Here is a 25,287-nt window from a genome sequence, read left to right on the forward strand (position 1 = left end):
CTTGGCTCAACAATCTCCGACACTCTTTCTCTCGATACCGAGCTAAACAAGCGCATCGGTAAAGCAGCCACCACGTTTTCCAGACTCACAAAGAGTCTGGTCCAACAAGAAGCTGAGGGAACATACCAAGATCCAGGTCTACAGAGCTTGCGTCCTGAGTACACTTCTGTACTGCAGCGAGTCATGGACTCTTTGCTCACAACAGGAGAGGAAACTGAACGCTTTCCATATGCGCTGCCTCCGACGCATCCTCGGCATCACCTGGCAGGACAAAGTTCCAAACAACACAGTCCTGGAACGTGCTGGAATCCCTAGCATGTATGCACTGCTGAAACAGAGACGCCTGCGTTGACTCGGTCATGTCGTGAGAATGGATGATGGCCGGATCCCAAAGGATCTCCTCTATGGAGAACTCGTGCAAGGAAAGCGCCCTACAGGTAGACCACAGCTGCGATACAAGGACATCTGCAAGAGGGATCTGAAGGCCTTAGGAGTGAACCTCAACAGGTGGGAAACCCTGGCCTCTGAGCGGCCCGCTTGGAGGCAGGCTGTGCAGCATGGCCTTTCCCAGTTTGAAGAGACACTTGGCCGACAGACTGAGGCAAAGAAGGAAGGCCCATAGCCAGGGAGACAGACCAGGGACAGACTGCACTTGCTCCCGGTGTGGAAGGGATTGTCACTCCCGGATTGGCCTTTTCAGCCACACTAGATGCTGATCCAGAACCACCTTTCAGAGCGCGATACCAGAGTCTTTCGAGACTGAAGGCTGCCAACAGAAAGGGCCAGCAGGCCTGCGGGTGAAAGGGGTGGCCACCCCGGGAGGCAGCAGAGAGGAGCCTCAGGCCCTGGAGCCCAGCTGGGCCAGTGTGAGGCGACCTTGCCTCAAGTCTTGGCCTGGTCCTTGAGGGGCCACAAGGGGGGGAGGGGCGGTGCTGCTGCTGCTGCTCCTCCCCTCAAGTCAGTGAAGGGGGCGATGAGGCCCCAGCGTGAGTGACAGGCGCTGGCCCCGCCCTCTCCCCTTCCCGAAGTGCCCGGATGGGAGGTGTTGCTCCTCCCCTCGTGTCAGTGAAGGAGGCGGTGAGGCACCGGCTTGAGTGACAGGCGCAGGGCCCGCCCTCTCCCCCTCCCGAAGTGCCCGGATGGGAGCTGCCCGGCCGCCATCTTCCTGCCTTAGCCGAAGCCGCCGCCGCAGCAGCTCCTCTCGGGGAGCGTCGGTCAGCCCAGCAGCCACCGCCTCACGCCTCCGCCCCGCTCCGCCTGCCCCCCTCCGAGATGTGAGTAGGGCCTGAGGCGGGCGGGCGGGTGCTTTTGCCAGGGCTCCGCAGCCCCCTCAGGCTGAGCACGGGGGGCCCCCAGCGCCCCCGCAGCCGCCCTCCTCGTCCGCCCACTCGCAGCCCTCAGGGTCTCTGGGGGGGGGTGGGCAGGGACGTGCTGCTGCGGGGGGGCAGTAGGCCCCCCTCCCCGCAAGGGCGGGGGGGCACCCCAGGCACTGCCCCCCACCCCATGTGGTGCTCATCCCTGCAGAGAAGGCAGCACCCAGGCAGGCAGGCAGGCAGGCAGGTCCGGGTGGCGTAGCCGGAGGGGGGCGGAGCAGCCTGCCTGGTGGGGGGGGGCAAGCGGCCCCTCCCTTCGGAGCCATTCCCGGCGGGGGGGGCAAAACGGAGCCGTGCGGGAATGGCTCCGAAGGGAGGGGCTGCCCGCCCCCCCAGCTTCGCCACCTGCAACTGGTTGTTTGCCTCCTGGCTGAGAACACCTGGAAAAATGGGGTGGGGGCTGTTCTGCAGGCCCCCCCCGCCCGGCAGGCAGAGTGAGCGCGGAGAGCAGCACTGCACAGCCTGCAGTCTCGCACCCCCAGAACGTCAGGAGGAAACCAGGTCATGGGGGGGGTGTTCCCCCAGGGCTGTGTACATGTGAATCGCCCCCCTTCCCTCCTGCACTCCCCAGCTAGTCTTCACTTGTAAGTGCAGTTTTCATTCTGCAGAACAGATCCAGTCGTGCTATTATTTTTTCAACGGGAGCCTGCCTGCCTGCCTGCCTGCCTCCTCTTCCTCCCCCGCCTCGCCTTCTTTGGCCGCCCTCCGTGGAAACACCTGGAGGAATTAACTGTCTGCAAGGAAAGAGGCGCTGGACGGAAAGCCTTTTTCTGCCTGCTGGGAAATCTTTCCCACCCTGTGTACGTGCAGGTGGAAGTGGAGGGTGGGAAGCAGAAACTTCTCCCCCTTCCCCATGGATGTCAAATGAGCTGCTGCTTGATAACTGGCAGAGGGAGGGGGGTATTTGGAAGGCATCGTTGATCAGCTCCCCCCTTCACTGTTTCCCTGGCAAGTGCTAGGCTAGGCTTTAATGGATTCTGAATTAAGAGAATTTGGAAGGGGAGAAGGTATTTTGAAGGCAGCTGTGCCCCTCCCCCTTTCGAGTATTTTTAGATTTTGCAAACCAGGCAGATGGATGATGCCAAAAATACCCTTTTTGTCACTGCCTTGATTCCTGTTGAACCTCACCTGTTTGTTCCCTTTAGATTTAAGGTTTGGGAGGAAGGGGAGAGATTATAGTGAAATGCACCACCCTGTTTTTTTTAGGTAGCTGACAGCCCAATCCTATCCACACTTTCCTGGGAGTAAGCCCCATTTACTCTAATGGTTCTTGTTTCTGAGGAGACATGCAAAGGGCTGTGATTTGGTTATGACTGTGAGTGACGCCTTACGTGACAGCTCCCTTTTGTGCTGTGAAAAGGTTTATGGAGAATGTTCTGTTTTGTCACATTCTGGCATTCTGCTTAAGGGGGGGGATGTGTTCTGGAGATTGGAAGGTTGGATTTAAAAGGGAATTTGTTCTGTACTGTAAGAGAAAAACAAACAGGCAAGTCAGTGAGAAGATTGAAAATGTACAGATATTTTGGCCTTGCATGCATATGGACTATAAAGGCCAAAAGCATTTGCATGGGGCACAGTTTAGGGGCTGCTGTGGCATACGCACTTGGGAAATCTTAGTTGTTAAAATAAAGGAGGAGCAGGAATGGCAGACAGGAAAAGAGTATATTGGAAGTGTGCTGGTTACCAATTCATTTTAAAAGGGAGAGTTGCTGGTGCCTGAGCCTGCCTCTCTGCCTAAGAGCAGCCCTGCAGAATCAGGCCATAGGCCCATCTAGTCCAGCTTGCTGTATCTCACAGTGACCCACCAAGTGCCCCAGGGAGCACACCCGATAACAAGAGATCTGCATCCTGGTGCCTCCAAAGTGACAGGAGGAATGTAGAAGCTCAGTGTATTGTTTCTAGAACTTCTCTTGAGGGTGAAGGATGCTAAAAGACCAGTGGGGGAGCAGAACATTGTTTTTTTAGTATGGTGAACAGCATGGCCACCAGGCAGGCTTGAAGAATGTGACCCCTGGTAATTGGGGAGCATTGGGACCTTGAGCACAATTGAGAGAACAGCTGCTGTCATTAGACAATAATTTTATAGTGACCTGTCCTGGGTTTAAAAATGACTTTTTAAAAGTCATTCATTTGCTGTAAAATTCACTATATCAACTAGAAAAATAGTGGAATTTGTATAGTTTTCCAGTTCATGTTTGATTACTAATAATTCTTTGTGTGAATAATTTGAATGCTGTGAATGATTAGCTAAAAGTAAACATTAAAAATCACAAATGCCGCACTGCTTACCCACTGACAGTTGCCACTCTCTGTTGATATCTTATTTTTATCTATGAATTAATATTTTTGTTGTTGTTGGGGAAACCTACCTAAGTCATGTAGTCCTTAATTAGAAGACTGCTCAATCATATCTCACCTGTGAATTTAATGTCTCTTTCATTAACTAATACAAAATGTAATTACTCCACTCTTTTAAGCACTAAAGGCCAACAACATGGGTTGCCTTTGTGATACCAGTCTTGGCAAGCACAGACACCTATGCCCTGTAGTCTTAATGCATAAATCAGTTGACTCATTGGACTTTGGACTTGATGGACTCTTAACAGGGTCCCAGAGTGTGTTAAATCGTGCCCTAGAGAGTTCCCTCAGCAGTTGCAAGGGAGTTCTGTAAGGTAGTTAAGCATTAGAAAGTATGGGGGAGCAGACCTACCAACCTTCCAGGGCTGTTGCTGAGCAGCTGTTCTCCAATTTGCCTTTAGAGCAGAGCGCTCTAGGAATAGAGAAGTTCTATTCCTGAGGTCACTCTAGGAAAGTAGAGTTCTTCAGGAAGTGAAACTCACTAGAATTTGCTTCTTGAGGCTCTGCATTCCTAGAGTGCCCTGCTCTAGGGCAAAATGGAGAGTGCAGCTCCAGCGCCAGCCCTAGAAGGTAGGCAGTCTACCCCCCAGCCCCCTCCCATGATTTGCCTATCTTATAGGTCTCCCTCCATGCCGCTATTCCTCTCTCTATCAGGGTATTTTTAGAGCAGTGGTCTTCAACCTTTTTAGTGCCATGACCCCAATAATGTATGAGACTGTGGACGCACCTTTGGTTCCATCCACTCCTTGCCCTGTCGCCACCCATTCCTCACCCCCATAATGCCCTCCCAGCACTGTTCACTGTAACCAAATATTCTTGTTAGAGCAGAAAAAGTTATCATGAAACCTGTCACTAGTGAAAGCTATTTCAGTGCAGTTGCTAAGAACCTGAGCAGGTTCTTGTACCTGAAGGGGTACTCCAGATGCCTCTCCCTTTACCTGGTGGTGCTCTAGTTCAGTGGTCTTCAACCTATCTCTTTCACATAAGTTTCTGTGACCCCACAACTGAGGCTTGGCAACCCCACTAGGGTCTTGACCCCAAGGTTGATGAACACGGTCCTTGAGCACTCTGGTGGAGAGCAAAGGGATAGTGCTTACGAAGCTTTCTAAGATGGGTGTTCATATTAACAGATGGTTTCTTATAGCATGTTATACCACTTTTCAACAAAAGAAGTTTACAAAGCAGTTTACATAGCAAAATAAATAGTTTTAACTTCTGTCTGCTCCATACATCACTGGTCTTTTTTTCTGCATACAGTACTTGATCTCTCTCCCTGTCATGCATGTCACATAATCTCCTTCTAGCATTTGCAGTTGGTCACTCTTCTCATACCCCTTACATGATATGCAATGGGAATTCTTCACTCTTTCCTTGTGTCCCGCCCTCCGCATTTTAATATCTTTGTGCTGCATTCCTGGAGAGCCAGAAGCCTCCTCTGCTGAATCGCTCTTTTGTAGAGAGCTGTCCCTTCTGCCTCATTCTCCAAAAGAAACCTGAGGACCAGACTGGCTGGTTCATCCTTTCATGAGAAGTAATTGAGATAAAAAAGACCTGTTAGGGGCTCTGGTAATCCCGGGTGCAGCCACTTGAGAAGAGATAGGAAGAGTCCAGTCCCTCTGTTCTCTTCTTGCTTCCTACTTCCCTCTCTCTCTGTGTAACAGCTTTGCAAATATGTCCAACAAAAATAAGAATAAGTCCATAAGAATGTTTACTATTCTGCTTGCCTGCGTTTATTGCCCTCAGCTTAAGTAAATCTCTGCCCATTCAGGAAACATGATTTAGACTATATGGAATCTCCACAGACTGACTGACCTTAAATAAAGGGTAATAACAGTTGCATCTCTGTGGACAGTGGAATCAACAAAGCCCATTGTTCTAAGCAACTGGTAAACAAGTCGAGTCCCAGTCATCTTTCTGACCTCCTCCCCTAATTTGTGACCTTCCTTTGTTTAAAACAAAGAGATAGTCAGAAGGATGATTCAAGTCGTATTTTTATCTGTAGTGAAGTCATTTCGTGCACAGCTGGTCACTTGGGCCATACACATAAACCCACAGATAAGTCAGTAGCTTACAGTCACTTTCTCACCCAGGGGCCATTGTCACTTATCTACAAGAGCCTCTGTGTGCAGCCCTGGGTTATTCTCATCCCCCCCCATTCCTTTCTTAGGAGCCCTTTTTTCCTCATCCCCCTCACTGATAAGTGAGCTTATTTGCAGTTGCCATCCTTGAACCTCCATTCCCATCCTTACTAAATGTGTTGTGAAAGGCTTGTGGAGCTTGGATATAACTGTCAAACATTTGTTACAGCACAATAAAGCTGTTCCTTAGCAAATGCTGAAATTATAGTGTTTCAGGTATGTCAGTATATGTCTCTTGATTGGGGAGTTAAATGATTACTTCTTTTGTCCTGCTGGTGATGAGGGTTTTTTATAGACTAGGCCTCTCCAATTAAACGGCTGCTAATGTTCCTCTCTTGTCTGTTCTCTTTCCATCCCTTGCCTACATACATTTGTTGGGTAGAAAGGAGGGCACTTCTCTCCCCCCTTCTCAGTTCATCATTGTGAGTACAGTGATGATTTCAGCTTAGCATTTCTAGCTGATGATTTGTACACCATAACATAATTAAAAGCAAGAGAAGGGGGGGGGGACACACAGATCAGTGGGGAGATGTGACTCTTGCCATGTGGAATTTTTCTCAGTTGAAATGCATCCAGTGTTTCCAAAATACAAAATGCAGAATTTATCTTTAAATTGCTTCTTTTGCAAGAAGGTGCTAACTTGCACCTTTCAGAGCTAATGTTTCTTCCTGTCCATCAGCCCTCATCATGAAACCTGGAAACTTGAGGTGCAAGTTCCCCTCTGCTGAAAAAAGTGGCTGGAGGGAGTAGGAGTGTTGGAGGGCGATTGGAGAAGATGTCAAGCAGGCATCTAAGAAAGTCAAGCCAGGCTTGAGTGCTAACCTGGAAGGCACCTTGGGAGTCGCTAGCACTTGCCTTACTTCCCAACCTTAATTTTAATCCATTGTGATGGGTCAAATTCTGAACTTCTAGTGCAGCCATTTTCAACCACTGTGCCATGGCACACTGGTGTGCCGCGTATGGTCCCCAGGTGTGCCGTGGGAATTTGGGAGAGGGTCATTTATCAATAGGACCATTGGGGGATGTGAACCCCGCCATTGACAGCACAGTGTGCCTTGTCAAAAAACTGAGGGTGTGCTGTGACCATTTTAGTGCCTTGGCAGTGTGCCATGAGATGAAAAAGATTGAAAATCACTGATCTAGTGCCAGTTTAAGCTATCTGGTTTAGTACCTTTCCTCTGAGCCTGAATCAGCTCCAGCATTGGGACAGCTGCATCCAGTTCTATGGCAACATCTTGCACCATTATTTTTTGAGATGTGTACAGGGCATCCTCTGAGTAAACATAGAATAGACAACCTTTGTGATTGGGTCCCAGCCTTTGTGATTTTGTATTTCACTTATTTGTAGAAGCAGACAGCTGCGTAACAAAATGCACTACTCCTCTTGGGAAGAGCTGCCTGCCGCTGCTATTCCTTGTACTTTGGGTGCTTCCCACAAACTGAGTGAGAAGCAGAGAGTGTAAGTTGCAGGGTAGTCCTGTCCCTGTTTGTCCTTCCAGAAGTACAAGATACTTTGAGCTGGAGGCTTCCCATTTCTCCTGAGCAGCATGGTTAGAATCTCCTGCTTGTGGTTGGGTCTGCTTCTTACTCAGTTTGTGGGAAGTATCCTAGTATTTAGCATGCTGCAGATTTTAAGCCACAGTTACCTTGTTCCTTGTGAGTCCTGCTCTGTGCTGCTGGAGCTTACTGGTAAGTAAAAGTGAAGCAAGAGCAGTATATTGGAGGCAGAAGGTGACCTTCCTCCAAGATTCCTTTCTCCGTGGTGGCTGTTCTCCATATAGGTGTTGGTTTCGTCTTTCTGAGATGGAGCAGTCTAGAGCATGGTTTTTGGTGCTCTTTCCTGAGTGAGTTTAATTATTGGCTAGTTGAAATTTAGGCAACCTAAAGTACGTAGAGCAGCAATTTTCAACCTTTTTGATTTCGCAGCACACTGACCAGGCGCTAAAATTGTCAAGGCGCACTATGCTGTGGTTAGGGGGCTCCCCTTCCCCAATGGTCCTACTAATAAATGATACTCCCCAAACTCCTGTGGAACACCTGCAGACCATTTGTGGCACATCAGTGTGCTGCTTCACACTGGTTGAAAATTGCTGGTGTAGAGGTATTCTAGCTTATTTTGTATCATTTCTTGCCTATCAGGCCTGGAGAGGGTCAGAAAGCTGCACAGAGCATTGCATCCTGTTTTCTCTGACTCTAAGGTTTAACCAGGCATTGACTATACAGTATGCTGAAGCCTCTTTCCCACCAAGCTGGGTCAACGAGCCTAGACGGTATCTCTTTGGGTTGCAGATTGGGGCTCCCATGATTATAAATTTATCTGTACCAATAAGCAAATAAATAAATAAATAAATAAATCCCTGCATGTAAAAACCAAACATGGTTGGAGACCAAGTTAAACTCTGTCTCTCTGACGTTTTGTGAGCAGGATTTTTTTAAATGGAGGACTGTTTAATTATGAGAGTTTCTACAGCCCAGTGGCATCACAGACAGGGCTTATTGTGCCTGTGAGAACTAAGCAACTTACCTTTGCAGCCTTAAAGGTTAAGAAGCTGCTTTTTGAAACAAATAACCTAGAGGTTTACTGGGGTTCTGTGTCTGGATGAACTACATCCCCTTTTTGTAGAACTGTGTGGATAGAATATAGTCCTGTACTAATATTTTTGAGATGGAGAGGGGAGAATTACAGGGATGTTCACCATCCTGAGATTTCAGTACAAAACAACGTTTTCTTTCCTGGTTCTCAAGAAATGTTTGAAAATGTTTCAACCCACCCTCTTTGTGTGTGTGTGTGGATAGGGGGATCAGATAAGTGCTTGTGTTTCCTTTGATAACTGGAAAGATGTTTCTTTCCTGGAGAGGCTCTTTTCCAACCCGCAGTTCTTGACGCAGATGTTGCTGTCTGCTAACCTGTTCACTCAGCTCCGTCCATCTTGCTCCGTCAGCAGCTTTTCTTGTAGAGAGATGATGCCAGCACACTGCCTGACATGGCTTGCCCTCTCTCCCTGCTGAGTGTGGCTGTCCTACCAGGGTAGAAAGTGGTGTCACTGTCTGAGAATAAATAGTAGGCTCTGGCAAATCTGAAGCCACAGAGACATCTTCCTGCTTCCATCTCTGACTCATTCCTCTTCTGTCAAGGGATAAATTTCTTTTTAGAAAGAGAGACTGATGGGAAGCCTAATTTGTGAGGCCAGGCCTGAAAACAGAAAGAAAGTGTGCTGGTCTCTTGTTTAGACTGGAGCTCCCGGGAGAAGCCTGAAAAATATGCCGAGCATCTAGAAAATTGGTGGTGCAAATTAGGAATTTGAAGTGTTCAGCAGTCCTTGGTTCCTGCTCTGGAAGCTGTGCCTGGATTGGGGTGGGGCTGTGGAGTCCCCTCAGCAGTGCAGTCCTAAAAGTGTTTACGGAGAAGCAAGTCCAACTAAGTGGATTTGCTCTTAAGAGTGCGTGGGACTGCAGGCAATGTCTGTCCTTTGATTAATGCATCGTGAGTACACGTACACCTTCTTGGCTCATGAGACCAGAGCCTCTTTCATGCCCCATGGAACCTTCAGATATTCTCGGGGCTTTTCGCCTTGGGTTGCTTTGTGGCTAATCTTGACTGGTGCAATTTTCTGTCCAGGTCTCTCTTTCAGGGATTAAATGTGGAGCCCTTGCTCTTAATGCTGCTTCTGTTTACAGCCCCCTATCTTACCCCACCAGAGTATTTATAGCCTAACCCATCCCAAGCTGAAGCTCTGAGGGGGGAGGGCACTAAAATGTTTTCAGTCCTGGGTGGAGTTCATTTTTGGAATCAAACATTTGCTCTTCGGGCTTTTCTGCTGTTTTTTAAAAAGGGGGGCTTTATATTTTTGTCATTTATTTTTTATTGCGTAATATTGGGGAGTTGGTTCAGGATTGCTGTTAGTGTACCTTATTCTTAAAGCATCAGACTTTTAGTTTGTTGCATTTTACATTTAAAAAAAAACAACTTGGCAACTTGTAGCAGAAGATGGGGAAGATTTCTGTTGGTAACAAACATTGGGAAGTTAGGGATAACTTTGTATTTTCCCTGTGGTAACAGTAATTTACTTGAGTGTTATCCTAAGTGCTTCCATCTCTTGCAGGAGAAGTAATTTTCACAGATTGCCCATCTGTAGCCCCCTTTGCTACCTGAGTGTCTGTTCCTAAGGGACCCTGATCCTTTCGAACAGATTGAGGAAATTTCTATTCCTGCCTTGTTTGTGCAACCCTTTTGTGACTGTATATTTTTTATTCAGCCTACTCCCCTTCATGAACTGGCCTCCCAAGGTGGCTCTGAAAGAACAACTCAATATTAACACTTATTAAATTATAAAAATACAAAAATAGCAGCACAGTATTCCAGATTAAAATGCCAAATAATCTCCAGGGCACAGACATGCAGACAGCAAAGTAGCAGTGTAAAGCCATCATGAAAGACCACGACATGAAACCCAGCAGAAAATTACAGTCCATATAAAATAGATAAAGCAGCACCTGCCAGTGGTAAAAATCCTCAACCGTACCCCATCACCCACCTAAACTACAATAAAAAGCTACCTGGTATAGAGTAGTTTCAACCCCCTTCCCAGAAGTCATCCTAAAAGGGGCAGATCTTAAATCACTAGCGATGAAACCGGAACTGAAGTGCTGTTATGGAGAAGACCCCCAACCTGTCTCTGCCCACCTAGCCTCTGCCAAAGGTGGTACACATAGGAGGGGCATATCAGAAGATCTTTGGGGGGGGGGGGCTGGAATCTGTGCAAGGAGGTGTCCTTTTGTTACACTGAATCAAAGTCATAAAGCACTTTAAAGGATACCAGCACCTTGAATTGTGCCTGAAAGTGGTCATAGGGCTAGCAGCCTGATCAAGTTGAATTGCTGAGTCCTGCTAACGACATGAGCCTCCCTATTCTGTGCTATTTGCTATTTCTGAACAGTCATCAGAGGCAACCACATGTGGAGCATATTACAGCTATCAAGCCAAGATGGCACCAAGGCATGGACTGCTGTGGTTGGGTCCAAACAACTCTGGTATGGCCGCAGCTAGGTGAAACCCCGTCACCTGACACCTGACCATTCAGGAGTAGCTGAGAATCCAGGAGAAATCTGAAGCCTTGTGCTTGCTTCTGCAGAGGGAATGCAACCCCGTTCAGAAGATCAGCTGAATTGTTGGTATACAGAGAAGTCATTCTAATATTGACAAAATAAATATTTAGTCATGGTTGTAACAGAGCGGAATGTTTTTCCTACATCTCCAGAAGTGTTTTCAAATTCATGAACCTGCCTGTCTCATGTATGGCGTTCCCAGGCCATTTCCTGTCCAGGCATCAGACAAACCATATCCTGGACTACTTCAGTGAGGTGGCTGCAAATCGTGCTTTTGACCACAAGATCACTCGGAGGTCTGGGCAAAAATCCTACAGCAACATAAGAACAGCCCCACTGGATCAGGCCATAGGCCCATCCAGTCCAGCTTCCTGTATCTCACAGCGGCCCACCAAATGCCCCATGGAGCACACCAGATAACAAGAGACCTCATTCTGGCACCTTCCCTTGCATCTGGCCTTCTGACATAACCCATTTCTAAAATCAGGAGTTTGCGCGTACACATCATGGCTTGTACCCCGTAATGGATTTTTCCTCCAGAAACTTGTCCAATCCCCTTTTAAAGGCACCCAGGCCAGATGCCATCACCACATCCTGTGGCAAGGAGTTCCACAAACCAACCACACGCTGAGTAAAGCAATATTTTCTTTTGTCTGTTCTAACCCGCCCAGCACTCAATTTTAGTGGATGTCCCCTGGTTCTGGTGTTATGTGAGAGTGTAAAGAGCATGTCTCTATCCACTCTGTCCATCCCCTGCATGATTTTGTATGTCTCAATCATGTCCCCCCTCAGGCACCTCTTTTCTAGGCTGAAGAGGCCCAAACGCCCTAGCCTTTCCTCATAAGGAAGGTGCCCCAGCCCAGTAATCATCTTAGTCGCTCTCTTTTGCACCTTTTCCATTTCCATTTTGTTTTTTTTGAGATGCAGCGACCAGAACTGGACACAATACTGCAGGTGTGGCCTTACCATCGATTTGTGCAACGGCATTATAATATTAGCTGTTTTGTTCTCAATACCTTTTCTAATGATCCCAAGCATAGAATTGGCCTTCTTTACTGCCGCCGCACATTGGGTTGACACTTTCATCGACCTGTCCACCACCACCCCAAGATCTGTCTCCTGATCTGTCACAGACTGCTCAGAACCCGTGTGTTGGACCTTTACTTGTGTGGTGCATTAAGAATGAGTTCTTGAGCCTTGCCAGTAGTGCAGTTGCCCAGTCTGGTGACATTTTTGATGTAAACCACTGTCAGCACTAGTTGGACTAGAAACAAATATTTTATTATGTTATATTTATAGCCTACCTTCCTGCTCTGCAGGAGGCTCAGGTCAGCATATGTGGCGGTTCTTATTATCTTCATATCAACCCTCTGTGGTTGGACACACATACACACACTCACAGAGAGAGAGAGCGCACGCAACTGACCCAAGAAAATAATGGGAACTTCTTGGCTGAGAAGTGCCCTGAACCCAGATCCCCCTAGTGCAGAGGTATTTAGACTGGGGCGTTGCGACGCACCAGCCTGAGGGCCTGGCCTCTGCCCCTTAAAGGGCGTGGCAGAGGGGAAGGCAGCGAAGCAGTCCCCATGATCACGTCGCTAACAGGGCTGCGGGGACTGGGATGTACTCACCAGTCCCTGCAGCAACCTTCCTGGGGTGCGGGGAGCCCTGCGCGAGTGTCTGCAGGACTCCCCAGCCTGCAAAAAGTGAAAGTGGAGCAGTTGCGAAAGGTGAAAGTGAAGCGGTTTTGTGGAAGTGGAGCGCAATTGCTCCACTTTCACTTTCTGCAGCCTGGGGAGCCCCGCAGGTGGCGCAGGGCTCCCCGCATCCCAGGACACTACTGCAGGGACTGGTGAGTGCATCCCAGTCCCTGCAGCCCCCCTGAGCAATGCGATCATGGGGATTGCGTTGCTGCCTCCCCCTCGCCCCTGCTGCGTCCCTCCTCTCCACAAGCACTTACTGTGGCTTTCAAACTCCCAGAGTGTTTGAAAACTGCAGCCCTAGTGATTTTCTTACAGCTTGATTGCTGCATCTCCATACTAGAGCTAGCAGTGGAAACTAATGGAAGGAGCAGCCTTGGCAAACTGGGGATAAAACCAGTGAGCCTCAGGCTCATGCAGTCTCCTTCACCTGCAGGGGGAAGAGATTGAAGACACTTCAGATGTGGAATAAATAGAGATTTCTTGTTAGCTCTGAACTCTGGAAACTGTGCTTGTGTTAAACTGTCCTTTCAGATCCTGGTTTGTGAGCTAGTTAACATTTATTAAGAATAGTATTTATATACTGCTTTTGAACAAGAGTAGTTCACAAAGGGATTTATGTAGGGAACATAGGAGTCCTTCTGGATCAGGCTAAAGGCCATCTAGTCCAGCTTCCTGTATCTCACATTAACCCACCAGATGCCTTAAGTGGGTTAGACAACAAGATGCCTGTATCTTGTCACCCCCTTGCACTTGGCATTCAAAGGCAGCCTACAGGTGGAACTGCAGTATCCACGGATTTGACTCACCACTGATACCAAGGTTCACCTTTAAATGTCTTGTAACAAATTTAAAAAGCACCAAAGTTTAATTTCCTACCTTCACACTGTTAAATTACTATAAGTTCATTTCATTAGACTCCATTATTCACCCCATCTAGTCAGGTGGCTGAATGTGGTATACCAATGCATTTTGGGCCGACAATAGAGGAGCAAGAAATCTGGTAGTGGAACTTTTAAGCTATTTTTCCACTTATTTGGTATCCACTGATTTTATTTTTAATCCACTGGGGGTTCCAGAACAGAACCCCAGTGGATAATGAGGTACGACCTGTACTTCTAAAACCAGGAGGGTGCACATATCCATCATGGTTTGTAACCTGTGATGGACTTTTCTTCTTGAAAGCTATCCAGCCCCTTGTTAAGGACATCTAGGCCAGATGCCATTACCACATCCTGTGGCAAGGAGTTCCACAGACTAATGACATGCTGGGTAAAGATTTTCTTTTTTCTGTTCTTACTTTGCCATCACTCAAGTTCAGTGGACACCCCTGATCTTTCTGTTGTGTGTGAGAGAAAAGAACATCCCTTTATCCATCTCTTGCATAATTTTATATGTCCCAATCTGTCCCCCCTCAGGCACCTTTTTTCTAGGCTAAAGAGCCCCAAATGCTGTAGCCTTTTCTCATAAGGGAGGTGCCCAAGCAGTAATCATTTTGGTTGCTCTCTTCTGCACCTTTTCTAAAATAAATCAATAAATGTTTCTCTGTCCCCAAAGGGCTAACTATCTAGAAACACAGAAGAGGCACCAGCAACAGTCACTGGAAAAGATGCCATGTGAAAGGAAGAGGGACAGTTGCTTTCCCATTGCTAAGAAGGACCCCACTTAAAAGATGCCTCTGTACCCAGTAAGCAGAACAAGCTGAACAACATGTTCATTGAGAACAGGTTGAATTATTGGAATTTAATTAAATAAATGTTGCAGCCTTATTTATTACACTGTCATTACCGCTTCCTCCAGGCAGCTCAGGGAATTATCCCCTGGAGGCTGATCTTAATTAATATTTGCAACAAACCCAGCCTGTAGTGGCTTTCCAGGGTCGCTCTGTGAGATTCATGACTGAGGGGGAATTTGCACCCAGGACTATTCCAACACACTACTCTACTGCACTGACTAACAGCAATGTCCTATGTATGCATATTCACTCTTGGAATTTGCTTCCAGGTAATTGTGTCTAGGTTTGCAGTCATAATTCTGTTTTGGGTGCAAGGTGATGGAGTCCCTTGCTGTGCCACAGACCCACATGGGTTAGTACAGCTGTTTGCTCAACTCCAAGAAGCCTGGAAATGTCATCATTGCTGGCGTTATGATGAATGCAGATGGGGTGGAAGCAGAGGGGTAAGGAAGGCAAGAGGAGTGATGGGGGAGGCAAGAGGCAGAGAAAAGATAGGCATGGAGCAAAAGAGCAGCTGCAGCCACCCAGGGCAGCCTCCAGAAAAGGTTCCAGAAGGGAGGGAGGGAGGGAAGTTGCAGGGCGGTGGAGAGAATTAATAAAGAGGAAAGTCTAGAGTAGAAGAAGGGGTAGGAGAGTCCAAGGAGTGAGGAGGGGCTGGAAATGGAAGGGGCAGGGCCTAGGGAAGACTCTCTGGGGCGTGAATGTGACTATAGGCTCCTCCTAAGGGTATTGGGGTAAATAGTTCAACTGTTGTCCCTGGTGATTCCCAAGTCCCTCAGCTCCAGCTGAATGTGTGTGCAGTGTTGGGCTTGAACACTGCTGTTGGGCTGTCTGTGGCAAGGAGAGAGCCCCATTAGCAACCACCCTTGGGGGGAATCCTCAGTGATGGACACTGAAGCTTCTGGGACACCACCTGGGTCTGCCTTGAGTGGAGATGGAACCCAGCATCCCCTGCCCCCTCTCCTTCATGGGGGGGTGGCGGTGGCCAAGGGTAAAGGGGACCCCCTCCCCATGGGATAGTGATAGGCAAAACAAAAGTAGTCGTATGTGCTGAGGCTTTGAGGTGAAACAGGGAAGAAGTTCTCACACAAATCCCTCAATGCTGCTAGTTCCTCTCTCTTACTAAAAGTTTTCATCCTACCATAGTTGGACTTACTTAGAGGTCTCTTATTAGGTACAATTAACAAGAGCAGTTGAAAATGTTCAGTGCTGGGGAAATGAAGTTCAGTTTATCCACTGAGACCTCTTTTTGGAATGACTCTCCCACCTTCATTTTCATCTGCAGAACTCCCCTGCCCTCTGGTTTTGTGGTGGCTGACTTGCTGGTGTTGTGTGTAAGCTGAATAGATGCTTTTTGAGAGAGCTTTAAAATGGAGTGCGGAAAAGAAATCCTTGTTTAAAGACAAGTGCACGTCTGAGAGAGAAGGAGACAAAGTCCTGTCCTCTGCTTTGCTTCCAGGTCGGCTCCCGCTGCCGCTGCCCCCCCTGCTGCTGGAGGAGAAGGCGGTGGTCCCCCTGCCCCACCTCCCAACCTGACCAGCAACAGAAGGCTCCAGCAAACACAGGCTCAAGTCGATGAGGTGAGAAACCTGCTTTCAGGCATGTGGGTGGGTCTGTGAAATCTCTGTTGGCAGTGTGGCCTCCCCATGAGTTTGTCATTTGACAGGAAAGAGTGTAGGATACAGATCCCTCCATCTCCCCCCCCCCCCCAACTCAGATCTATTCTGGAGTCTCCATTGTGGCCCAGTCAGATCAAGAAAAAGATTTCATTGTCTTGCTCCTCTCTGTCCCTGTTATTTTGGGGAGGGGAGGGGTGAGGCAGGTTTAGGTGATGAATTTTACATACACTCCTAGTGTAAGTGCTGGTTAACTCCCTGTATTTATATCCTGCTTTTTTCTAATCATGCCTGGCCCCTGAAGCAGCTGGCCATTATGTGTGCGCGCACACACAATACAATTGGGAACTGCAGGTTTCAGCACTGAGGAAGACCCTGCAGTCTAAGTCAGACCATGACAGTCCATCCAGCACAGTGTTGTTGACAGCTCTCTGGGGTATCAAGCAGGAATTTTTGCTTACCTAACCTGAGGATGCTGCTGGGGATTGAACCTGCTGGAACTTCCTTCCACGAGTGAGGTGCGGCAGGGTCTTTGAGTTCCCTGGTAGTTGATGTATCAGGCCAAATTCAAGGCTCTTCCTGTCTTTAGTTGCAGAAGGACTGAGTGGTTGGCTGATGACCAAAAAGTCAACCCACATAATCAGGCCCTACACTGCTTAGTCTTTTGTCTTTGAAAGTTGCTGAGGCAGGTGAGAGTTCCAAGTTCTGCCTTTCAGACCAGACTGGCGAAATCAGCTGCAGCTCAAAGTCAAATTGATTGTAGCCCCAGGTTTCTTTCATCTCTTTGTGTGGCTTGACTCACTTGCTTGAGCTGTCTGAAACCATTTGCTCTGCATATTTTCTATGGCCAGCTTTCTCTGATGCTGCTGTTAATCTAGCATAGTCAGCATGCTCAGCTCTGAGTTATGAGCAAAAAAATTAGACCTCAAGGAGCTTACAGTAACATTTCACTTAGAAGTTGGAAGAAGATGAAGACAAGGCTAACAAGGACCTTAATTGATTGGAGATGTGTGATCTTGGCTCGAGCAGGGAGCTACATGGCCAGATGTGTGCAGGATAAATGCTGGTAGAGAAAAGAATGTAACATTTCAGACTGCGTTGAGGAAGGGAAATTGTCAGACTGGTGGAATGAATTTTCTTCCTAGAATCATGAGGTCCCCTCACCATAGCCAGACGCAAAACAGTTGCTTTGAAATTGGAGCAAATTGCTTGCCGCACACCACAGGCAATGCCCTGATATTAATAGGTCCTCTTCCCTATGCGTGCATTTCGTAAGTGTGAAGGCCAGACTTCTCTGTAAGGGGTCTGCGGTGGTGTGCCATGAAACCACCTCCAGACGTTTGGTGATGGTGCTGAACTTTTGGGTTGCTGAGCTCCCTGCTGTGTGGAACTCAGCTACACACTTTAGAGGGAACAGTGATATGGAGACTCTCCATGCTTACAGAATGCCTGTGCGTACACGAGTGTGCTCCAACTCCCCTTGTGGGCAGTCTTGTCACTGCAGATAAATGTTCCCCATGGAATGTGGGCTCAATCATGCACACTCAGGTGTGCATGCCCATGTCCCATGGAGAGCATTTACCTCTCTGTTGTGGAGAGTGCATGCTCACAGCATGTCTGAAGGAAGCTTGGGATGACCTGCATAAATGAGTACAAATCAACATCCAAGTTACTCCAGGCTAGGAATTTGAACACCAAAAGGGGCCAGCACAACTTGCAAAACATGATGTCATTTAAATGAAAACCTTGGCAAGTAAGTTAAACTCTCCATAAGAACCTGTTGCAGTGAAAAACAAGACCTTGGCCTTTTAAAATATTTTTATATCTGTCAGAGGACTTGGTTAGCCCTTCGCACCTGGTAGAGCGAGACATGGTCTGTCCCCCTCCGTCTTCTAGGGCAGTAGATCTTTTGTACTGTGCCTGGCCAGAGATGGTCATCAGAAGTGAACGTGAGATTCCCATTGGCCTTTTTTTGTGGACCACTGGATATAACCCCCATTTCCCCCTCTGTCTCCCTGCACCAGGTGGTGGATATTATGCGGGTGAATGTGGACAAGGTGCTTGAGAGGGATCAGAAGCTCTCTGAATTGGATGACCGTGCTGATGCCCTGCAGGCCGGCGCATCCCAGTTTGAAACCAGTGCAGCCAAGCTGAAACGCAAGTACTGGTGGAAGAACCTAAAGGTAACACGCAGGGGGAAACTGGCAAATACGCTGCTACACTCCCAGCAACCAGTTGCCTTGTCATGCTGGCCATCCATAGCTTAGTTGGAACAAGAGGTTCAGAATGTTCTGCTCCAGAGCCTGGACTGAATCCCAAGCTCAGTCCTGGAAAGTGGCTAGGAAAGGAGGTGGCTTGTTTTATCCTAGAGACCCCTTTTTATCTCTCAAGTTGCTGCTTTTATGTTGTTGCTGTTTTCATGTTTTTACTTTGCTCCTGTAGTGTTTTTAATTGTTTTTAATGGCTGTATTAATGGTCTTAATTTGTTATATTCTTATGTTGTATTCTGCCTTGAAGCTAGGCTTGGCATTATTATCATAAGTAATGTGTAGGCTGCTACCCATGCATGGGAAGGATAAAGTGGATAGCGAGATGCTCTTTACACTCTCACATAACACCAGAACCAGGGGACATCCACTAAAATTGAGTGTTGGGAGAGTTAGGACAGACAAAAGAAAATATTTCTTTACTCAGCGTGTGGTTGGTCTGTGGAACTCCTTGTCACAGGATGCGGTGACGGCATCTGGCCTGGATGCCTTTAAAAGGGGATTGGACAAGTTTCTGGAGGAAAAATCCATTACGGGGTACAAGCCATGATGTGTATGCGCAACCTCCTGATTTTAGAAATGGGCTATGCCAGATGCAAGGGAGGGCACCAGGATGAGGTCTCTTGTTATTTGGTGTGCTCCCTGGGGCATTTGGTGGGGCCGCTGTGAGATACAGGAAGCTGGATTATATGGGCCTATGGCCTGATCCAGTGGGGCTGTTCTTATGTTTTTATGTTACCGTATGTGGAAAGGGAAAGAGAGCTTGGCTATGCAGAAATTTCAGTTGACGAGGGACAGGTTTGAGTTTTTGACTGTATGGCCCAACCGCTTATGTGTCTTAAAAGGTATGCGTGCTCATAGTGTACATATATCTCCATCACTCCCCTCAAGTCTGGAGTAGTTGCAGGTAATGTCTTTAATTGCAGGTGGAGGAGTTGGTGTGGAAACAACCCCCCAGTGCAGTTAAAGCAGTCCTGTCTCACTGGAACATGAGAGAATACGCTAAGTTATGCACAGCCATCTAGCATGCGTATCATCTAATGCATGGGGCCAGTTGGCTGCTAGAAGTATCATTTGAACCAACCTAAGTGTTATTGCTTCCAAACAGGCTTCAGCCCCAGTTTTTCTCCTTTTAAAATGTTACCCAGTATCCCATCTATCTGATCTTGTTTCTAGAGACCAGTCTCCTCTCACTGGTAGTTTATTGGTTTATTCAGTTCAGTTCAGTAAGACCTTTATTGGCATAAAATACAGAGAAAGAACAGAACAAGACAGGAATGTACAAAGACAACACAACATAAGCAAAAACATCAGTCACTGCCCAGAGTCCCAGGGCTCTGCCTGGCTATTACCCCAGATAAAAAGGAAGCAACATTATCCAGAATCTCAGGATCAGGAGTGGAAAGGAGAGACTGAAGCATGGTTGAATCCTCCCAGCCCTGCATCCTAGCTAGCAATGGACCTAGAAATTTCTTGCGTGACACAACATGTAGCGGGCAATAAAAAAAGGTATGCATTAAAGTCTCAACGCAATCCCTACCACACTTGCATTTCCTCTCTAAGTAGGGGATACCGCTGAACCTGCCCGTTAACAAGGCTGATGGAAGAGCGTTACACCTTGCCAGTGTAAACGTTCTCCGGGCCTGTGGGCACACCAGGTGGTAAAAGAAGGAGGCCAGTTTCCCAAAACTGACTGGAATGTGAAGATGGAGTGGAGAACATGTGGTTCTGGCGGCACTAAACAGCTCTTCTTGTTCAATATCTAGAATTCTTCCTTTGACAATTCTGTAAGCTGCATCACAACCAATCATACCTAACTCTTCAGTGTCCAGCCCTATTGACTTAATTTTAGTTAGAAGATCAGTGATCTCAATAGGCAGGACTGGATCCGATAATAATTGTTGCATTAGATCAGAAGAGGTGGTGTTAAATAAAATCCTAAACCAAAATTTCAAAAGTCTTAACCATACAGTAGTCCTTAGTCGAATTAACCCCACCTCGAGACACAGGACTGAGTAGGGAACGCACCTGGGTAAGCCCAAAATCTTCCGTAAAAAGGAGGCTTGGACGCGTTCTAGTGATTGGTTAATAACCTTATACCAGACAGGAGAACCATAAAGAACCTGGGAAAGAACCTGTCCCTTAAACGCCTCCAGAGCAGCCGGAACATAACCATTTCCGCAGGTGAAAAAGAAACGGGAAATGGCTGAGGAAGCTAGTTTGGATGCGTTCTGCACTGCCCTGCGATGAAAAGCCCAAGTGAGTCTGTAATGGAAGTTGATACCCAGGTACTTAAAATGCTTAACCTGTTCCATTTTGTTACCATTACAAGACCACTTAAAAGCTTTCCATCTGTTAGCAAACACCATTATCTTAGATTTAGCATAATTGATCTGCAATTTGTTGGTCAAAAAATACTCTGTGGCACGACTGAGCAGACGTTTCAGGCCAGTCCTAGTACTAGATATCAGTACTGCATCATCCGCGTACAGAAGTAGCGGCACTCGGCTTGCGCCAAGCTTTGGACAATGGCCATCTACTTCCTTCAGGGAAGGGGCAAGATCATTTAGAAATAGGTTGAAAAGCATGGGGGCCAAGACACAGCCCTGTTTGACCCCTTTGTTAGTGATGATGGAGTGAGTTAGATTCCCCCTCCAGGAGCATCTAACCCTACACGAGGTATTTAGATGGAGGGACCTAATCAGCAGCAGTAATCTTTTATCAATCCCCATGTCTTCCAACTTGGCCCAAAGAAGCTCCCTATCCACAGAATCAAAGGCACCTTTCAAATCAAGGAAGGCTACCTAAAGACGGGCCTTACATATCCTGACCTGCTTATAGGCCAAATGAGACAGGATCAGGCAATTATCCAAAGTTACCAGGAAACATTCGGCCTGTTAGTTTGCTTTCTGTACTAGGTTAGATCTATGCTAAATATCTTTGCAATAAACTCACTCTCTGGGTTACTTCGCAAGGCATCTTAGGCCCCGAGCAATCTGGCTTCTGTCGGGGCAAATCAACTTTGGTTTATTTAAGAACTTCCTTTTCTGCTCCATAGTCAGAAGCATTTCTGAGCGTTTGCTTTTGTTCTCACTTTCTTTCTCCCTCTTGCAGATGATGATAATTCTGGGGGTGATATGCGCCATTATCTTGATCATTATCATCGGTAAGTTCCACTGGCTTCCATGGGGGAGGAAAGCTGCTTTCTGTGGCAAACAGCTCTGCCTGGGACTCTCCACAGCCTCCCATTTGTGCATTGTTGCTGAGTGCCTACAGCTTATTTCCCAGGTCAGGCTTTGATCCTGGCATAAAAATAAAGAACAGAATGCCTTGAAATATGTCCGGGAGCAACTGCAGGAGCTGAAATTAAGGAGTTGAGCTTCCAGGCAGGCTTGATCTTGGAAACTTTTTGTGGAGGTGAGCACTTGGCTGTTCCTCATCTGGATGCCTTTCAGTGCAGGTTATATGCTCCTCAAGTGTGAGACCCCTCAGTTGTCCCTGAGCGCCCCATACATTTGGATAGGATGATGCCAAATCTTTCGGGCAGAATTGTGTGTAATGTGGAGGAATTCCTGGAGGATTCCACCTTGTGGCCAAAGTGGGTTTCAGTAGTGGGGGAGGGCAGTGGCCCCTGAGGTTCCCAGAGGCATCCAGGTAGCTACTGTGATGAGCATGTTCTTGAACTGGATGATCCTTTGACCTGGTCCAGCAGGGCTGCTTTTCAGGCAGCCTCTGGGTTCATTCCAAACTCTGTTCAGTCACAGGTTTCCACCCCTTGGGTAGAACATTTCAGTGAAAATGAGGAGCTATGCAAGAGATTGAACTCAGAACCAGGAAGTCCTGGTTCAGGACTTTGCCAAAATCTACTCTGTGGCCTTGGATAAGCCACTCCCTCTCACTCCCCCCCCCATGCCCTCAGGGGCATACAAATACTATCCTACTGAATATTGTAGCAAGATATTGTGTGTAAAGGGCTTTGAGTGCTCCACAAGTCCTTCTCAAATTTGGGTGAGGGGCAGAACAGGGCTGGAAGATCTGACTGAACACTGGAGTGAAGAGGATGGGCCTTAACTGTGGCACTTGGCTTCCTGTTCCAGCTATTGCCACTAAGGAGTGCTGCACTGTTTTTTCTTCCCAGCTCACTGGGCTGCCACTGCGCAAGATCTCATGTGATCTTGGCCCAGCAATCTGGGAAGAAAAGGCCACGTGGCACCCCTGCAAATATGAAGGATGCCACGGGCCTGGTGAGTTTGGGAATCACTGTTGGGGAAGAGATTGCAACCACTTGAGTTGAGAAGCAGTGCGTTTTCCCAGGCGGCTCTGCCTGCCTGCCTGCCCCGGAAGGTCTACCTTACTTATTTTGATAGCCATTGATTTGAAGTGATGACATCTTGTGAGTCTGTTTTGAATCTCTGAGGTTATGTCTGATCCTTTTCTTTCTTACAGTGTACTTCAGCACCTAGTGGAATTCATGGAGCCATTTCCCATCCAGAAACAGTGGCCGGGAGAGGCATGAGGGGCGAAGCATCCCCCCCTCCTCTAGATCTCAGCCATATCTTCCAGCCCCGCCTCCCCCTACCTTAAAACCCTCCTCTCCCAACCTCCCCCTCTGTGTGTGTGTGTGTGGGTGTGCATTGCGTGTGGGTGTCTTGTAAATAGCCTGATTTGTTATTTATACATATATATAATATATATTTTGTCTGTAGATTTATTACTAGACTTTCCATGTGTCATGGAATCTCCCCTCCCCCTTCTTCTGCCAACCCCTACCCTCTGATTATGTTTTTTCAGTGTCTTGATTTTTAATTAAAATCTTCAAGGACCAATAATTCTCCCATGCTCCCAAATTCCCCCCCCCCCAAAGTTTGGTGGGCTCAGAAATTACAAAACACCCTCTCCCTCCTCCAGAATTCCATCCGGCTGCCAGTGGTAAAGGGTGCACTGCATTTGGTTTCTGGGTCATGTTTCCCCCTTTAGAATACCCAATTGATAGTGGGATGTGTTGAGCACACATGTTCCCGTGATCCAGGTGTGGTCCTTACTGTTTGGGCTTTCTGTGATCTTGGTGACATTAGATTGGACTGTGGTGTCATGAATTTCTGGGCCCACCTTATCTTTATCTCACTCCCCTTCCCCCTATGAGAAGAAAAAAAATAATCAACATCCTTGTGATCTTCTGTAACATTCCTGGAGTTGTGCTGTGTGATGTGTCTTGACAAGTAATCAACACTACATCTTCTAACCCCTCCGTTTCAGGGTGGTGGGGGCAGCGCTGTCTGGGAACCCTGCCACAGCCCTTTCCTCGCCTCACCTGGTGGAAAAGGGCGAAGTGGATTATTTTCCTGCCATAAGTATCTTGTATTGAAACTGCCTCTTTTTAAAAAATCAAAATGACAAGGTAAACAAACAGATATACATTCCACACCTCTTTGGTCGAGGAGGCGAGGTGTTTAAGAATGGGGGAGATGGCTGCCCACTCTTCCCAGAATAAAGTCAAGACTTTCTCTTTTGCAATCACTGCCTATTTGGGAATTGGGTGCGTGTGTGAACTGAGTGTTGGAGTGGCAACAAAGGGCTTTTGTTCCTTTCAGAAGTGCTGGGAGGAGAGGTTGAAAGCGCAGTTAATTTCAGCAGATTTGGATGTTAAATCATGTATAGAATTGGTGAAGGGTAAATTAAAAGTCAGGATGGGAGGAGGACATGCATTACTGTCTAATTCACAGGGTCAGAAAAGATCTTCTCCCCAGTCCTGACAATTAAATTTAGCTGGGCATGTTGTCTCCTTGTATGTCTTCCCCATAGCAGAATGCCAGAGTTCTGTCTCCTCTCAACCTCTGAATGGAATTGCAGCCAGGGGGCAGGTGAGTGTCTGGGGGGGGGGGTCAAGTAGGGAGGATGCTAATGGAAATGCTGGCAGGTTGGGAGGACCTCCTCTGACTCCCCAGTTTTCCACCTTTGTCCCAAATGATCCTGTTCAGCTTTGTGAACTTTGTAATGGTGATGTTGTGGTGACCACGCCCTCCCAGGTTCCTGTTTAGCACAAACTGCCATCTTTCTTGGCCTGTTTATAATGTTGATGATTTATAAGTTTCTTTTTTTATTTTTGGATACAGCTTCCCTCCTTCTGTTCCTCCCTCCCCCTCTCTCAAGGAAAAAAAATAATGGTTCTTATTGGTTGCTCTCCAATGCCAAGAAATTCCAGGAGGGAGGCTGACTTTTTGTATCATGGATAGTGGGCACCCTTGCCAATTTGGAGGGAAAACTTGGCATAGGGTGCTGTTGGCAAGAGGGGGAGGGCAGTACTGGGGGAGGGAGAAATGGCTGGCATGGGGAGGATGGTAGAAGCCTGACAACATCCTGCCTCCCAATGTGGAGGGACAAGGGAGCAAGGAGACTAGATGGCTGACATCATTCCTCTTCCTGCCCCGACTGAGAATGTTGCTGTTCTGTTCTTGGGTGGGTGCTTGGATTGTGAACTTCTGAGGAAGAGGATTCTGTTGGGAGTGCCATTGGTTGATTGTGGAGCAAAGGCTCGTGGAAGCTCACCCAAGTAATGGGCAGCTGCTTTAATAATGGAGGCCCCCCCCTTTAGATATACTGAGGAAAAGTGTGTGTGTCAGAATAAGGTGGCTGGGTGGGTGTTGCCAAGGAAGAAATAAAGGGCTGTATTTCTCCAGCTGGACAGCAGGTGTCACTGCTGCTCTCCAGCTCTGTAGACACAGATGCTTTAGTATTTGTGTATGTTTTTGAGGGGGTTAGAAATAGGCCCTAACAAGGGTAGAGTGCGCCCTAATGAGATGGGCCTGTATGCCCAGTCCCTGAAAGCAGATGTGATAAATCAGAGGGTGAGAGAGGCTCCACTGACTTGTGCCCCCCACCTCTTCCTCAGAAGGCCTGGGTTACTTACACAGGAAGGGGTGGGACCCAGTTCAGACTGAACTGGGAGTGACTATGCTGTGAAAAAGTACAATAAATAAATGTCCCGTGGAGAACA

At 47.6% G+C, this 25,287-nt stretch overlaps 1 protein-coding gene across 1 annotated transcript; it reads left to right on the forward strand.

Annotated features, from left to right (window-relative positions):
* Positions 1-1,136: 1,136 nt before the first annotated feature.
* Positions 1,137-25,287, forward strand: VAMP2 (vesicle associated membrane protein 2). The gene is made up of 5 exons (XM_066628330.1): positions 1,137-1,274; positions 15,870-15,990; positions 18,051-18,209; positions 21,408-21,459; positions 22,740-25,287. Coding segments are annotated over exons 1-5 (351 nt in total). The 5' UTR covers positions 1,137-1,272; the 3' UTR covers positions 22,757-25,287.

This window comes from Tiliqua scincoides, chromosome 5 (genome assembly GCF_035046505.1).
Source record: "Tiliqua scincoides isolate rTilSci1 chromosome 5, rTilSci1.hap2, whole genome shotgun sequence".
In the NCBI taxonomy this organism is placed as follows: domain Eukaryota; kingdom Metazoa; phylum Chordata; class Lepidosauria; order Squamata; family Scincidae; genus Tiliqua; species Tiliqua scincoides.

Excerpts from the sequence above, each read along its gene's own strand:
- VAMP2 (XM_066628330.1), top strand. Across the intron at positions 15,991-18,050 it reads CACAGGCTCAAGTCGATGAG|GTGGTGGATATTATGCGGGT; the intron begins GTGAGAAACCTG and ends TCCCTGCACCAG. Across the intron at positions 18,210-21,407 it reads ACTGGTGGAAGAACCTAAAG|ATGATGATAATTCTGGGGGT; the intron begins GTAACACGCAGG and ends TCCCTCTTGCAG.